The sequence below is a fragment of the Clupea harengus genome, chromosome 16 (genome assembly GCF_900700415.2).
Source record: "Clupea harengus chromosome 16, Ch_v2.0.2, whole genome shotgun sequence".
NCBI classification, from domain to species: domain Eukaryota; kingdom Metazoa; phylum Chordata; class Actinopteri; order Clupeiformes; family Clupeidae; genus Clupea; species Clupea harengus.
Window position 1 is genome coordinate 1,319,535 of NC_045167.1, and position 13,299 is coordinate 1,332,833.

The 13,299-nt window shown below is 39.9% G+C and overlaps 2 protein-coding genes across 3 annotated transcripts; one reads left to right on the top strand and one right to left on the bottom strand.

The window, feature by feature from the left end:
* The first annotated feature begins 1,034 nt into the window (after positions 1 to 1,034).
* calua (calumenin a) lies at positions 1,035 to 7,146 on the top strand. Of its 2 annotated transcripts, none has more exons than XM_031583291.2 (7): positions 1,035 to 1,159; positions 2,606 to 2,835; positions 3,336 to 3,529; positions 3,703 to 3,869; positions 3,967 to 4,027; positions 5,932 to 6,131; positions 6,282 to 7,146. In XM_031583291.2, exons 2-7 carry the CDS (start codon positions 2,615 to 2,617, stop codon positions 6,384 to 6,386), a joined length of 948 nt encoding a protein of 315 aa, XP_031439151.1. In that variant the 5' UTR covers positions 1,035 to 1,159; positions 2,606 to 2,614; the 3' UTR covers positions 6,387 to 7,146. The 2 variants fall into 2 exon arrangements, with proteins under 2 accessions (XP_031439151.1, XP_031439150.1); XM_031583290.2 differs by lacking the exon at positions 1,035 to 1,159 and adding an exon at positions 2,381 to 2,519.
* A 197-nt stretch (positions 7,147 to 7,343) lies between these two features.
* On the bottom strand, positions 7,344 to 9,956 carry opn1sw1 (opsin 1 (cone pigments), short-wave-sensitive 1). Its single transcript, XM_012831932.3, has 5 exons — positions 9,140 to 9,956; positions 8,801 to 8,969; positions 8,467 to 8,632; positions 8,080 to 8,319; positions 7,344 to 7,928 (listed from the first exon to the last, which is right to left on the bottom strand). The coding sequence occupies exons 1-5, from the start codon at positions 9,477 to 9,479 to the stop codon at positions 7,839 to 7,841; spliced, it is 1,005 nt and encodes a 334-aa protein (XP_012687386.2). The 5' UTR covers positions 9,480 to 9,956; the 3' UTR covers positions 7,344 to 7,838.
* Between the last annotated feature and the right edge of the window lie 3,343 nt (positions 9,957 to 13,299).

The window sequence follows — 13,299 nt, forward strand, 5'->3', positions numbered from 1 at the left end:
ATGATTCACATAAGGTAATTAATATTACAAGGCAATTGATTATTATATTCTCAAGTCATTAACAGTGTTTGGAAATGATCTCCATCAGATGGCATGCGCATGTTCCCAGATAGCAAAAGGCCAGTGGACCACAGGGGACTGAGCTGGCGCTCCACCGGCCTTTAGCTCGTTGGTTTTCAGGTGGTTCACTGGCCTTTAGCTCGTTGGTTTTCAGGTGGTCCACTAGCCTTTAGCTCGTTGGTTTTCAGTCGCTCCACTGGCCTTTAGCTCGTTGGTTTTCAGGTGGTCCACTGGCCTTTAGCTCGTTGGTTTTCAGGTGGTCAACTGGCCTTTAGCTCGTTGGTTTTCAGGTGGTCAACTGGCCTTTAGCTCGTTGGTTTTCAGGTGGTCAACTGGCCTTTAGCTCGTTGGTTTTCAGGTGGTCAACTGGAGTTACAGACAAATGGCCCATCGATTTGCCTTTTGCTTTACATTTTCTTGATTCATTTATACATCTTCACTAATCTTCACCAACCCCCAACATTTGTATAGATGTTACCAGTGCGTAACATCAGTCTTTAATTAACCAAATCATTTTTGACCTTGGGAGCTTTCTAATGTCATGAACAACTTTTGTTTAGCTGCTAATATTTTATCAGCCAAAGCAGACTATTGTGGGCCTTTTAAACTTTAAAACATTATCAAGGCTAAACTAAAAAGGCTTATATGGTTAGAAAACTGTACCTGTCAACACGCCTAACAGTTACACATAGATTGCAGCATGGTTAGACCTGACAAATGTCTTGAATTTGGATACGTGGCAACTCCTGACCAATCAGACGTCTCAGAATGAGACAACATTTATTTAAGACATTGTACGCAACTCCAAAATCGTTTACATGCATCAACCCATTCCGATTGGTTAAAGGAAACAGCGACTTGAAAGACAAACCAATGAAAACAGTTGCGTTGGTTCATCGCTTAATAAAAACATAGGCTGCAATTGCATACCCTCGCCGACTTGCTGAAGTGGACCAATGAAAAAGCAATACAGTTCAGTCTGCAATATCATTGGATACTAGTTTCCACTCTCAAGGAAATAGAGCGATTCAGGGGTGTGCATGTATTGGGTGTTCATCTAACCGAAGCATCGTTCTTTGAACAGAAAACAATCACCCCGGTAAGTAAAATGATCATATTTCCTACGAGAAACGCTTGATATTGCGTGGCATTTTTGCGTGTCTGGTCTCTTGTCCCGATTGGTTGTCGATGACTGGGCCATTTACAGGTCCGGCACAATGCCCTAATATTCTGCCACATTCAAGTAGGGAACATTGTATGATGTGCAATAGGCCTAACGTCACCCTTTCATTCACAGCTGTTTGAGTTGCTAAAAGTGACCCTGGTCCATTGACTGCTGGCCGCGACGCCGACAGTTTTACTGTGTACTTTGTTGTATTACTATCGCAGGACTTTCCGGCCTCTTGCTTTGGATCGGTTGACTGTTTCATTCCTTGTTGATTTGTCTGCCTCTCCTTGTTAGAGCAACCATTCTGTTTAAAAAAATCGCCATTCAGCTCATGTAGCAAACCTGACGTTGGTCGAAAAAAAACTCTTGGGGAAACCGTGGGGTCACTTACAAGACTAATTTCAAGGTACCTCAATCTACATGACCGTTTACAATGCGAAAGGTTTGTCCATCGTATGTGACTGGGTACCATCTAGATTATTTTCTGCGATATTGGAATATTGAAACCCCAAATAAAGATGGTCCGTTGTCTGCAGTAGCAAACGGTCAGCCAGCTTTAACACCTATGGTAACTAAAGGGCACAGGCTACAAAAATAGTCTGTGTAAAGCTTAAAGACAAAAAAAAAACTAAAAAAACACCACCACCACCTAGGGGGGCTCTAGAGTGCAGACTGTGAAAAGACGCATTATTAGTTGTAGGTTATCAACATTGTAAACGTAGTCTAGGGTAGTATTTAATGTGAGCAACCAGTGGTGTATTTAATAATTGAAGCCTACAATACAAACCAAACTCACTGTTGCAGTTGTACACTTGAAAGTTGTCAACCTTAGTTATTATACGGCTCTTCAGAATGTTCCAAAAAGTTCCTCTGGATCCTCTGTGAGATCAGAAGACATTTAAGCCAACAAACTAAACACCAGGAAACGGACTCACATTTTTGGGATTAGTAAACTGTGAGGACTAGTAAGACTGGAACAACTGGAACAGCAAAAGTACTCCGCTGTGCGTCGGGGTGCATACAGTACATGACCCCCTACTTAACCAAGATAAGATCCAAACTTGGCTCGTCCACTGCTGCACTGTCACCCTTATTTCCTGTACCAGCACTGAAGATTTTATGGTTTCCTGTTGCACTACTGAAAATAACGTTTTCCTTCCCATGTCCTTTTGTCACATTGTTGTTTTCATGTCTCAGTTGAGAAATTGAGCTGCTGTGGGTGAGAGTTGTAAATGAAAGTTCAGTCAAGAGTAACTGTTTGGCATTCTTAGGCCTTGGAAATTGGATAGTGGTGAGCTGTTTTATTATAATTTTCGAACTTTTTCAACCAATGTGCCTGTTTTGATGTTGATGTTTCTCTGTGTGTACCATGTCCAGGTCCTGAGGATGGAGATAAGGCCATTATTGATGTGTTTTGCCCTTTGTGTGGTCTACGCCACCAGCAAACCAACCGAGAAGAAGGATCGCACCCATCATGATCCCATGCTGAGCAGTAAGGAGCATGATGACGCAGATAATTTTGAGTATGATCATGACGCCTTCCTGGGAGAAGCTGAGGCTAAGACCTTTGATGATCTCACTCCTGAGGAGAGCAAAGACAGGCTAGGGTAAGAAACACAGCTGTGGGAAGTTTATTATTTGAGCAAAATGGATGTACATGCACAAATTATGTCAAACATCAAAAGATCACAATATTACTGATGTATACAGAAAGATTTGGGATTAGCAGACCTGCATTTCTACACTTCCTGTTCAGCTTTGTATTAGTATGAAATAGAATTTGGAAATAGAAATAAGTCATCGTTTCACAGGGATGATAGAATGACCTAAGTGTTAGCCCAGAATAGTATTGCATTGTGTGGACACAAACATAGCCATAAATGATTAATATGCTAATCCACTGCATTTGAATGTGCATTCTGCATGTGTTACCACTGTCATTCGTGTAACGCCTTTGTGAGGCATAGTGAGCATATAAACTCTAGGGCTTGAGGTCTTTTTGAAACTGTTGAAAGCTTTGGATGAAGGTAATCTGTTAATGTAGTGTTGTGTTTTTAAGAGTTTTCTTTTCTCGTTAATCATCTTTGTTCTGATCTCTTACTCACAGCAAAATTGTGGACAAAATTGATGCTGATCAGGATGGCTTCGTGACAGAAGCAGAGCTCAAAGCCTGGATCAAGAAAGCTCAGAAAAAGTACATTTATGAAAATGTGGACAGGCAGTGGAACGACTTTGATCTCAACAATGATGGCATGATCTCCTGGGATGAGTACAAGAATGTCACTTATGGCACCTACCTAGGTGAGAGGGAAGGTTGTGAGAATATTGTGCTGAAGCGTTCATCTAATCATCATGTCACGCACTTGGCTACAGTTGTTCCAGTCTTTCTAGTCCTCACATTTTACTAATCCCAAGAATGTGAGTCTGTTTCCTGGTGTTTAGTTGGTTGGTTTAAATGCATTATGATCCCACAGAGGACCCAGAGCCTGATGATGGCTACAACTACAAGCAGATGATGGCCAGGGACGAGAGGCGTTTCCAAATGGCTGATAAGAACGGAGACCACATCGCTGATAAGGAGGAGTTCACCGCCTTCCTTCACCCTGAGGAGTATGATCATATGAAGGAGATCGTGGTGATGGTAAGTGACAATGTTTAGTCTGTACAAATTGTTATGGCATATTGCAGAATGACTTAGTCTGAACAACTAAATGCAGTCTCTGTTTTCTTAACCCTAGGAAACAATGGAAGACATTGACAAAAATGGCGATGGATTCATTGATTTGGACGAGTATATTGGTAAGTAATGGGGCCAATGGATAAGATGCAGTATTTTAGAATGCTGCAGTATGGAGTTCCTTCTGTTTGCTAAAGCATTATCTGTTTACTCATACATGTACAGTATGTGTATGTGAAACAGTACATTCATCTTACTCTATGCTTGTAAGATTCATTGGACTATAGTTGTATTGCTGATGAAATGCTGGTGGTAGAAAGAGATGCAACAGAGACATTTGACAGTGCTGCTGTTCCTTTACAGTATTGAATATGCACCAGTGTCATGTGTCATTGTGATGTGCATGCTTGGGTGTGCTACATTCTGGCCATCAGCAAGCGACACCTCAGCCATGTAGTACCCCATCAACTCATAATCCTAATGAAAGTCAAACTAAATCAGGGTCATTTGTTTGTGTTGATTTGTGTAGTCTGTAGTATTATAGAGGCATTGTGGAGCCCCCCCCCCCACCCCCAAACTATGCAGTTCAATTTTATTCATTTATTTAGCGCCATCAACTATTGACATTGTCTCAAGGCGTCCCACAGAGCCCACGGCCTAAAAGTAGCTAAAACTGGAAAGCTATCAGTCTATAGATTTGCTTTGCAAAGACCAGTACAGTTGGCACTGATAGAAACCAGCTTGCTTGATATGTATGGTGACGTTGTGCTGTCAGAGCTGTTCCTCCATTTTTGTGGGGTTCTGACATGGAGCTTAAAACGGAGAAGTGAATAGCCTGGATGGCTAGTGGGATTCACAGGTGTGTTTATTTCTCACATGGCCATACAAGATCAATAATCAATGAATGAATACAAAACAACTAGCTCCATACCTACTTTAAAAATGGTACAAACCTACATAATGTTAACAGTCAGGGTAGGTTTCATTAGTTATGAGAGGCCATGGGAGGAAGACATGTGAACATGGATATCTCAGACACTACTTTTGTCAATGCACAAGTCTGTACTAATCTGATGGGACAAAACATTATTTCCTAGTGGCCAATTAGTGCAGTTGTCAGTTGAAATGGGGCTCTTCTTCAAAAGAGTGCCAAATAGTTACTATATCCACATATTTGGCTAGTGTAGGCTTGTCAGCAGTAATAACTGGAGCTGTTGAGTCAGCAACAGCATTTCCTGTCTTTGCCTGGTAGTGTTCACTGAAACCAGGAAGTGAGGCCTCCGATGGGGCAACCAATGAATGAGTCAGGTCATCAGTCTCATGAATTCATCAGAGTAATACTGCAATGATGCTACATTAAGTATGGCATGTCATTGTTCAGTGTTCCGAATTAACCTATGTTGGTGTTTAAATGCCTTTGAAACTTGTTGCACTTTCTCTTCAGAACTGTTTGGTTGAAAAGCCAGTCATAAGATTTATTTGTGGTGTGGTGAAATACTGACTGTACATTAATAACAACCTATTGTAGACTACAGGCTTATATCTTTCAACTATGTATAGATCTATGTATGTATTATACATTTATAAATAATTCTATTATACATCTGTTGTTTATGAGGATGGTGCATCTTACATCAAACTGGCTTACTTTAGCTGAAATGTGAACTCCTATAAATTCTGGTACTGCTTGGTTAATTTAAGAACACCCCATGATGAGACTGCTGGTATGATGTTGTTTATTAGATTTCTCATACTTGATCTTTGTCCAAAAAGTGGTTGTCCTATTAAATAGAAGGGTGGGCGTGATGCTTGTCAACTGGTTAAAAATGGCCATTTTGATTTGGTCTTATTCGAGCATACTAATTGTGATCAGAAAATTGCAGACACACCAGTATCAGTTCATTGTTCCTTACTGTGTGATTATTGGAGGTTGGTTGAAAGCTTCTACCAACAGAGGAGCTCTTTCAGCAGCACTTGTACTTCCTAGTAATCTGTGCTGACATTTCCTGACATCTTTGTCTCCTAGGTGACATGTACAATCATGAGGATGAGATGGATGAGCCAGACTGGGTGGCCACGGAGCGGGAGCAGTTTTCCGAATTCAGGGACAAAAACAAGGATGGGAAGATGGATAGGGAGGAGACTATGGACTGGATCCTTCCAGCTGACTACGACCATGCTGAGGCCGAAGCTAAACACCTTGTATATGAATCGGACTCCAACAAGGTGGGGTTTCATTTGGTCTTGCAAGGGATGGAACATGTATCCTTAATAAATGTGTTTTGCTGACATGAAACAATTCTATAGTTAGCCAGTGTGGAGATCCAAGTTGCATTCCTGTGTGATCCTCATCGCTTTCTTTCTTTCTGTTTTTAGGATGGAAAACTCGCCAAAGAAGAGATCCTTAACAAATATGACTTGTTTGTTGGAAGTCAAGCTACAGATTTTGGAGAAGCATTAGTAAGGCATGATGAGTTTTAATTTTTTGTTTTTTGGTTTCTGTTTTGTGAATTACAAGCGTTTTTAAAGTTGTTTTGTTACTGAACATAATTTATTTTATATGAGGTCCTGTTACAACACTAAACAATTTGATTTAGATTGATTCTGATGTTTTTGTTGGATTTATGTATGAACATACATTATTTTGTGTATTTTGTAACCTGTAACCAAGTGGACATTGGTTTAGCTTACTATTACAGGCAGTGTTACACAACTTTAAACTCAGTGTTCATTTGAAATGTTCAGTTTTCAGTTTTTATGTAGACTCTAAAGACAGTTTGTCATATGCTGAAACTCAGAAACCCTGTTTATTTTGTTGGACTCTGTATGGATCCCCCCACCTCCTGTACGTTCTTGTGGCACCTCTTTGTTATCTTTTACTACTGTTGACACCTTTGTAAACAACAACAACAACTCAATTTGATCGGAACAGTTCTCAGTTGAAGTGACCACTACGATGTAGTCAGAACACTTACTCAATGGAAACACGACACTTGAATTTACCCAGATGCACAAGACTCGCAATAGTTACAAGATTGTATGAAACATGAAATAATCTGAAAACAGAAAGGATTCAATTGAATTCTTTACAAGAACTTCTTGCCAGAACTGTCACATTCTGATTTAAAGTTCATCTTTTTGTTTAATGTCTGTGTGAATTGACCCATCAGTGGAGAGTTAAACAATCATGGCATTTTGGTACTGAGAACACTGTTTTCAATAAAACAACTGCTGAAACAAATGGCTAATCCATTTGATTTATGTCTTCAATTTGGGTTGGATTCAGCTTTTCCCATCACCATCACATTTAAGTCATGTTTCTCCTTTGTATTGAGGATTCATTATTGCAAGCGTATCTCTGTGCCTGTGCTGTTGATCACTGATACTGCTGTACAGCAGTTAGATAAAACACTAATGGTCAACATTGACTGTTTATTTGAAAGACACATGCTCAGCATTCAACAAAAACATCTGTGAAGTTGAACATTTTAAAGAAAAATGTTCCACGAAAACAAATTATTTTTTCTTTTTTTAAATTTTCTTATTGCAGTTTACTAATATCTGTAACGAAATAGGCCTATAGAAAAATGACGTTGTGTTGAAGTGTTCACGAGAGAAACCATCACTCAACCTCTTAAGTCATCAAAGCATTGTATGTACATGTATATCCAACATGATCAGGACACCACAGTGTCTTGCCTGGGGCTTGCTGAGTTTGGGTCTTTGAATAATGTGACATCTTCCAAATCTAAAAATCTGTCATAGAATGACCAATTCGATACAAATTCAATGTACAACAAAGAAATCACATTTTTGAACTTTGTAATTTAACTTCATCGGTTTCTGTGTTGTGCTAAAAGTCGGATTAAAGGAACGAAATTGAATAATTTGGTTTCTCCAAGTGAGTGTATCAAGGGAGTTCTGAATTGTATCCTAAGCCACAGAAGAAACCTCCGTTTTGGACACCTCTGAACCGTCCTCAATCTTCTTTCCAAACACGGTCTCCATAATGCATGCATTGAACTGAAGAAAGATGAATACAATGATGGATTAAAGAAACTGACATGATCGACTGCTGGCCAGAAATGATGAGAGATTATGACAAATGTTTGTTGTCTGGGCGAGGGATTAACTGCTGTTGTGTCTATGAATTTGTGATGGGACAGAGCCTTACCTGTTTGTTCATGAAGCAGTAGATAAAGGGGTTGTAAACAGAGGAGCTCTTGGAGAAAAGAGCGGGAATGGAAACCAGACGGTAATCCTTCTCTGACTCATGATCAAGGGTGTAGTACATTGCAGCTATTGCATAGGGCGTGTAACATATCAGATAAGACATCACCATCATAATGATCATCCTGGACACCTCTTTCTCTGCCTTCTGGGTCGATGCTGATTCAGCCTGCTGAGCTGCCACCTAAAATAACACAAACGGATAACCACAGACATCATTTGAAGTGTACCCAGCGATACCCATTTTATGCCTGGAAGATTGTAAAACTGTCCATTCATTCATCCACGGGAATGTTTCTCTTCTTAGAATCTGATCAGGAGAAGAACGTACAGCTCTTAAGGCACCCAGAAGCTGTGAGTAGGAGAAGACGATGCAGAGGAGGGGGGCAAAGAAACACGTAACCATCAGGAAATACGTGTAGCTCTCCGAGTTGTATTCTGTGCCAGTCATGTACCAGTCCGGTCCACAAGAGCAGCCCAAGCCTTCGGGGATATACCTGCAGAAAACAATGGGGAGGTGAAAAAAGTTGTATAGCCAGATTTGTATGTATGTAAATAACAGATAACATTTGGCTGCAAAGAGGCCTAAGAAGGATTTGCATGTCAGATGTTGGAGATTGGTATCCTTCACCACAAATGTATCTCATGTATGTTGTCTACTCCACCTGCTCCAGCCGAAGAATGGTGGCACAGCACACCCGACACCCATCACCCAGGTGAAGCTCACTCCAGCAAGGGCATGGCTCGTCCCAAATTTAAAATTCCCAAGTGGTTTGCAGATTACCAAATACCTCTCAAATGCCAGGACAGCAAGCGACCATGCTGTTACCAAGGCTGGAAGGTAACACATTGTTTTTTTTAGATTCTATATTCCAAGTTTTAGTTTTCTACCCAAAAGCTCTATAAGGAGATGTTGATGATAAATAGCTAAATCATATCTTAGCTAGTACAATGCAAGTATATTACAACATTACAAACATACGAATGAAGCTCTTCTAATATACCTGCTATTGTTCCCATTGAAGATTCCAGAGCACACATCGTGTGACCCAGAAAGAAATATCCTCTTAGGCTGGACAAAAACACTTGGCTGACGGAGAACACATCGAAGATCAAACCTGCAACAGAGATGTTTACCAAGATGTAGTTGAGAGGCTGCCGCAGTTTCTTGTATTTAGCCGTGACGAGCAGCACGGTGGCATTGAGTGGTGTTCCGCAGAAGAACACAAAGCCCATGAACGCGGCCTGGAGATAAAACACCCATTTTGGAGCCAAGTGATACTGTGGGCCCTCAAAAGGACTGATTTTTGAGATGTTCTCGTATAGGTAGAAGTCCTTAGACATCTTTACGGCTGCCTGCACGTGTCAACTGCAACCATGAGAAATGCACCAGGGCAGCGGGGGAATACTCTTTATATAGGACTATAAACCACTTAGAGAGAAATGAGGGAAAGATCTTGTAAATCCTGATCATCTTCCAGGAGCAAATGTTTGGATTAGCGAATGCTTGTAACTCTCTACCCTTTAACACTATAGTACCTGACTAATCCAATTAGTTAAGAAAGGGGAAGGAGGGGATAAGAAGACTTTTTGTCAAGGTCTTTGAGGCTCTCCTTAAAGCCTTGAATATTGTTGATAACTATGGTGTAAATGCCTTATGTTTTACAAAACCTTTGTGATCCTGTGAAGCATACAAATGTAATTGAATGGTTGGACACCAATGTATGATGGTGTACAGTAGTACAATTAAAGTCATTTTTATAAAAAAGATAACGAAAAGGCTATGTTGTATTTTATGGGGCGCCAAGTGTAACAGACCTTTTTTTCGTAGACAGAATGCATTCTGTGATACGAGCGCATGAATTTATTACGAAACCATGTAACACCGTAATGCCTTTTGTTCACAAAAAACACAAACGTGTTAGCATTGAGTCCACAAAATACTGAAGAGAGGGCCTTCTTTTGTGTACAGTTTATTCATGTTGTACATGACTGCTTTTCATTTTGTGGACAAAAGGCCAAATGCACTTGTCCCTTTGTGGACAAAATAGATAATTACCTCTAGAGACAAAAGTCATTCTGTCCACGTAATAGATATTCTAAGCCAACATTCATACTTTTGTGGCACAACATGCAAAATGCACTTCACTATGATCATGCCATCACACAATCATTTTGTTCACATAAAAGTTCTGCCATATTGTGCAATGGTGCTCTATCTCAGGGCCATTTGGCAGTTGTTTACATTTCTCTGGTAAATGCAATTCAATGAATATAGACCCCTGACGCAAAGACCAAGTTGCCAGACAGATATCCCTCTGAACTGAAATCATGGCAGTTAGTCTCTAAATATCTTCCTTCTTGATGACAAAAACTACATGTTGCTGTGCATGACATGATCATAACAACAATCCCGTACTAAATGTACCTTTATTTCTCTCGAATTAAGGGGATGTACAGTGAAGGTTAATTTCTTGGTTTTATAAAAACCTTTTCATTTTATTAACACAATTACACATATTGTAACATTTAAAACAACATTATGAAGGACTGTTAAGTTTAGTTAAAGTTTTGTTTTATAGGTAGATTTACTGTATAACATCTCCTTTCATGTGAAGGAGAGGTAAACTCACCTATCATTATATCACCATATGTACCACTCAAATATCATTTTGTCAAACTCCTAGCTTTTAGCAGTGCCAGCTATGCTATTGTTACACTGTTCGCTAGTTAGTTTGCTAGTTTCAGACAAAAATATACTAGTTCTGCTGTGTGTCAATGTGATAGTACTGCTGTGCACTGTGTCAATGTGATAGTATTGCTGTCCACTGTGTCAATGTGATAGTATTGCTGTGCACTGGGTCAATGTGATAGTATTGCTGTCCACTGTGTCAATGTGATAGTATTGCTGTCCACTGTGTCAATGTGATAGTATTGCTGTCCACTGTGTCAATGTGATAGTATTGCTGTGCACTGTGTCAATGTGATAGTATTGCTGTGCACTGTGTCAATGTGATAGTATTGCTGTGCACTGTGTCAATGTGATAGTATTGCTGTTCACTGTGTCAATGTGATAGTATTGCTGTGCACTGGGTCAATGTGATAGTATTGCTGTCCACTGTGTCAATGTGATAGTATTGCTGTTCACTGTGTCAATGTGATAGTATTGCTGTGCACTGGGTCAATGTGATAGTATTGGTGTGCACTGTGTCAATGTGATAGTATTGCTGTGCATGCCTTACAGGAATGGTGCTATGGATATTTTTAAGTTTTAAGGAAACACTTAAAGGTACTGTCCACGATTCCTATCCCAAATACTTTTTGTCAGATTCAGCTAATTGCTCCTCACAGTCCTTTAGCTGTCCGATCAGTGTTTGACAACCCCAGCCTATCAACACAGTGCTTTAGGGGCATGTAAGGGAGGGGTGTCATTTGAATGGCTGTTGAGCACAATCTTTTGCAAAACTGAATCACGGACTGCAACATAGATAGCATAAACTGAGATGAGAATATTATTAAAATGGATGCATTTACCAATTCACCAATCACCATTTTAGGGGAAATCCATTGTCAGTTGAGTGCAATAGATCTTATCTTCAATCTTATTTGGCTCTTTGGCTCTTACTTTTCTTACAACTGATTATTTTATAGAAGTGCCCATATGAGACCATAAAGAGCCCTCTTAAAATGATTCAATCTCAGGCTCTAATCTTAGCTCTTAAAACACTGTGTATGATCAGTGAACCCTAACTCATCACAGAATATCTTTCAAAGTGACCAGCCAGAGTCATGTCATACCTGCAACAGTTTCCCAGGAAAACAAACATTAACTTAGACTTCAGACTTACTCCAGATTGTTGTTGATTTTCATTTTGCTTTACTTTCAGTGTCTCATAAAGCATTTGAGTCTGAGCACCCATTTTCAGTCCAATGAAAACAGTTGATAGGGCTTTAAAAGCAATCTTATTCCTCAAATGGTTGAATATGGTAATAATACTGACAATATGGTAAGCTCGTCACACTGCTTGACCTATTGCTCATCTTCCGTGACAAATCTTTGCTTCCGTAGCCTTAGTTTAGTGTGGAGCATCACGGCAAGGGTAAATCTGATTCTTAAATTGCCCTTGGAGCAGGGATCACATATAATCTGGCAACAAGATTTACCTCCTCAATCCCTCAAATCCTGGAGAGCCCCTGTGGACCTGTGGTTTAGCCCTCTGGACTTTTAGCATGGAGGACGTACAAACCGGTGGTTTATCTCATTAGCAAATGCGCAGATCGCGAGTCAGATGGATAATCTGGGTAAGGGATGAAGAAGTGGTTAAATGTTAAGTCGTGAGCCCCCTTTCTCCTCCCTCCTCTTATACATGTCAGTTCCCCCCTTCATTCATCAGTCTCTCCTTCCTTTCCTCTGCTGCTTACCACCTTTCTTTCATCAGTCTCTCCTTCCTTTCCTCTGCTGCTAACCATGGGCTTCTTTCTTTCGCTTTTTCTATTCGGTTTTCTCAGGTGGGTTACAGGTGCTTTTTAAACCATACAAACCTAATTTTGAATTTACAGTAAATATACAGGTCATTTCATTTGGTGATTGTGTCATTCTCATTGTCTAGCGTTCTTATACTGTAACACTGTGTATTATAGTAGTTGTAGAATTTCAACATTGCGTTATTGCACTTTTCAATATCTACAAAGTTTAAATGATACAAAATCTTACGTAAATGTATAATTATGTCATCTAATATGTATTGAATGTGCAATTAACTGTCTTTCATTTCTTCAAGGTAAAGTAAATAGTGATTACTAAATTATGTATGAAGCAGCATATGTGTTCTAAATGAATCTAAGGTAGTGAGCTAGTTAGTTATGATTTATTCGAAGATTCATCAGTGGAGAATGACAAACAGAACAGAAGATTCATGTGAGTGCCATGCTTCTGTGGTGCTTCTGTGATCCATCTTCCAAAGACTCAGGGTTGCATCATACCCAAGCTGTGTGCTATAGTGCATGGGTATGATACGAACTGGGTTTAGGGGAGTTTAACATGTCCTGCAAGCAAAAGAAAATGAGGATTGTCTGCACATTTGAACTGATCTATAGCCAATTTTGAGTAGTTCTAGAAAGTTTTGGCTAGGACATTCATGTTTACCCTTGCAATAACATTTTG

Bases quoted from the DNA above. Each gene is read 5' to 3' on its own strand.
- calua (XM_031583291.2), top strand. From the start codon at position 2,615: ATGGAGATAAGGCCATTATTGATGTGTTTTGCCCTTTGTGTGGTCTAC. The intron at 2,836-3,335 runs GTAAGAAACACA...TCTTACTCACAG, and splicing joins GAGAGCAAAGACAGGCTAGG to CAAAATTGTGGACAAAATTG. The intron at 4,028-5,931 runs GTAAGTAATGGG...TTTGTCTCCTAG, and splicing joins TGATTTGGACGAGTATATTG to GTGACATGTACAATCATGAG.
- opn1sw1 (XM_012831932.3), bottom strand. From the start codon at position 9,479: ATGTCTAAGGACTTCTACCTATACGAGAACATCTCAAAAATCAGTCCT. The intron at 8,633-8,800 runs GTGGAGTAGACA...TGTTTTCTGCAG, and splicing joins CCATTCTTCGGCTGGAGCAG to GTATATCCCCGAAGGCTTGG. The intron at 7,929-8,079 runs GTAAGGCTCTGT...ATCTTTCTTCAG, and splicing joins ACTGCTTCATGAACAAACAG to TTCAATGCATGCATTATGGA.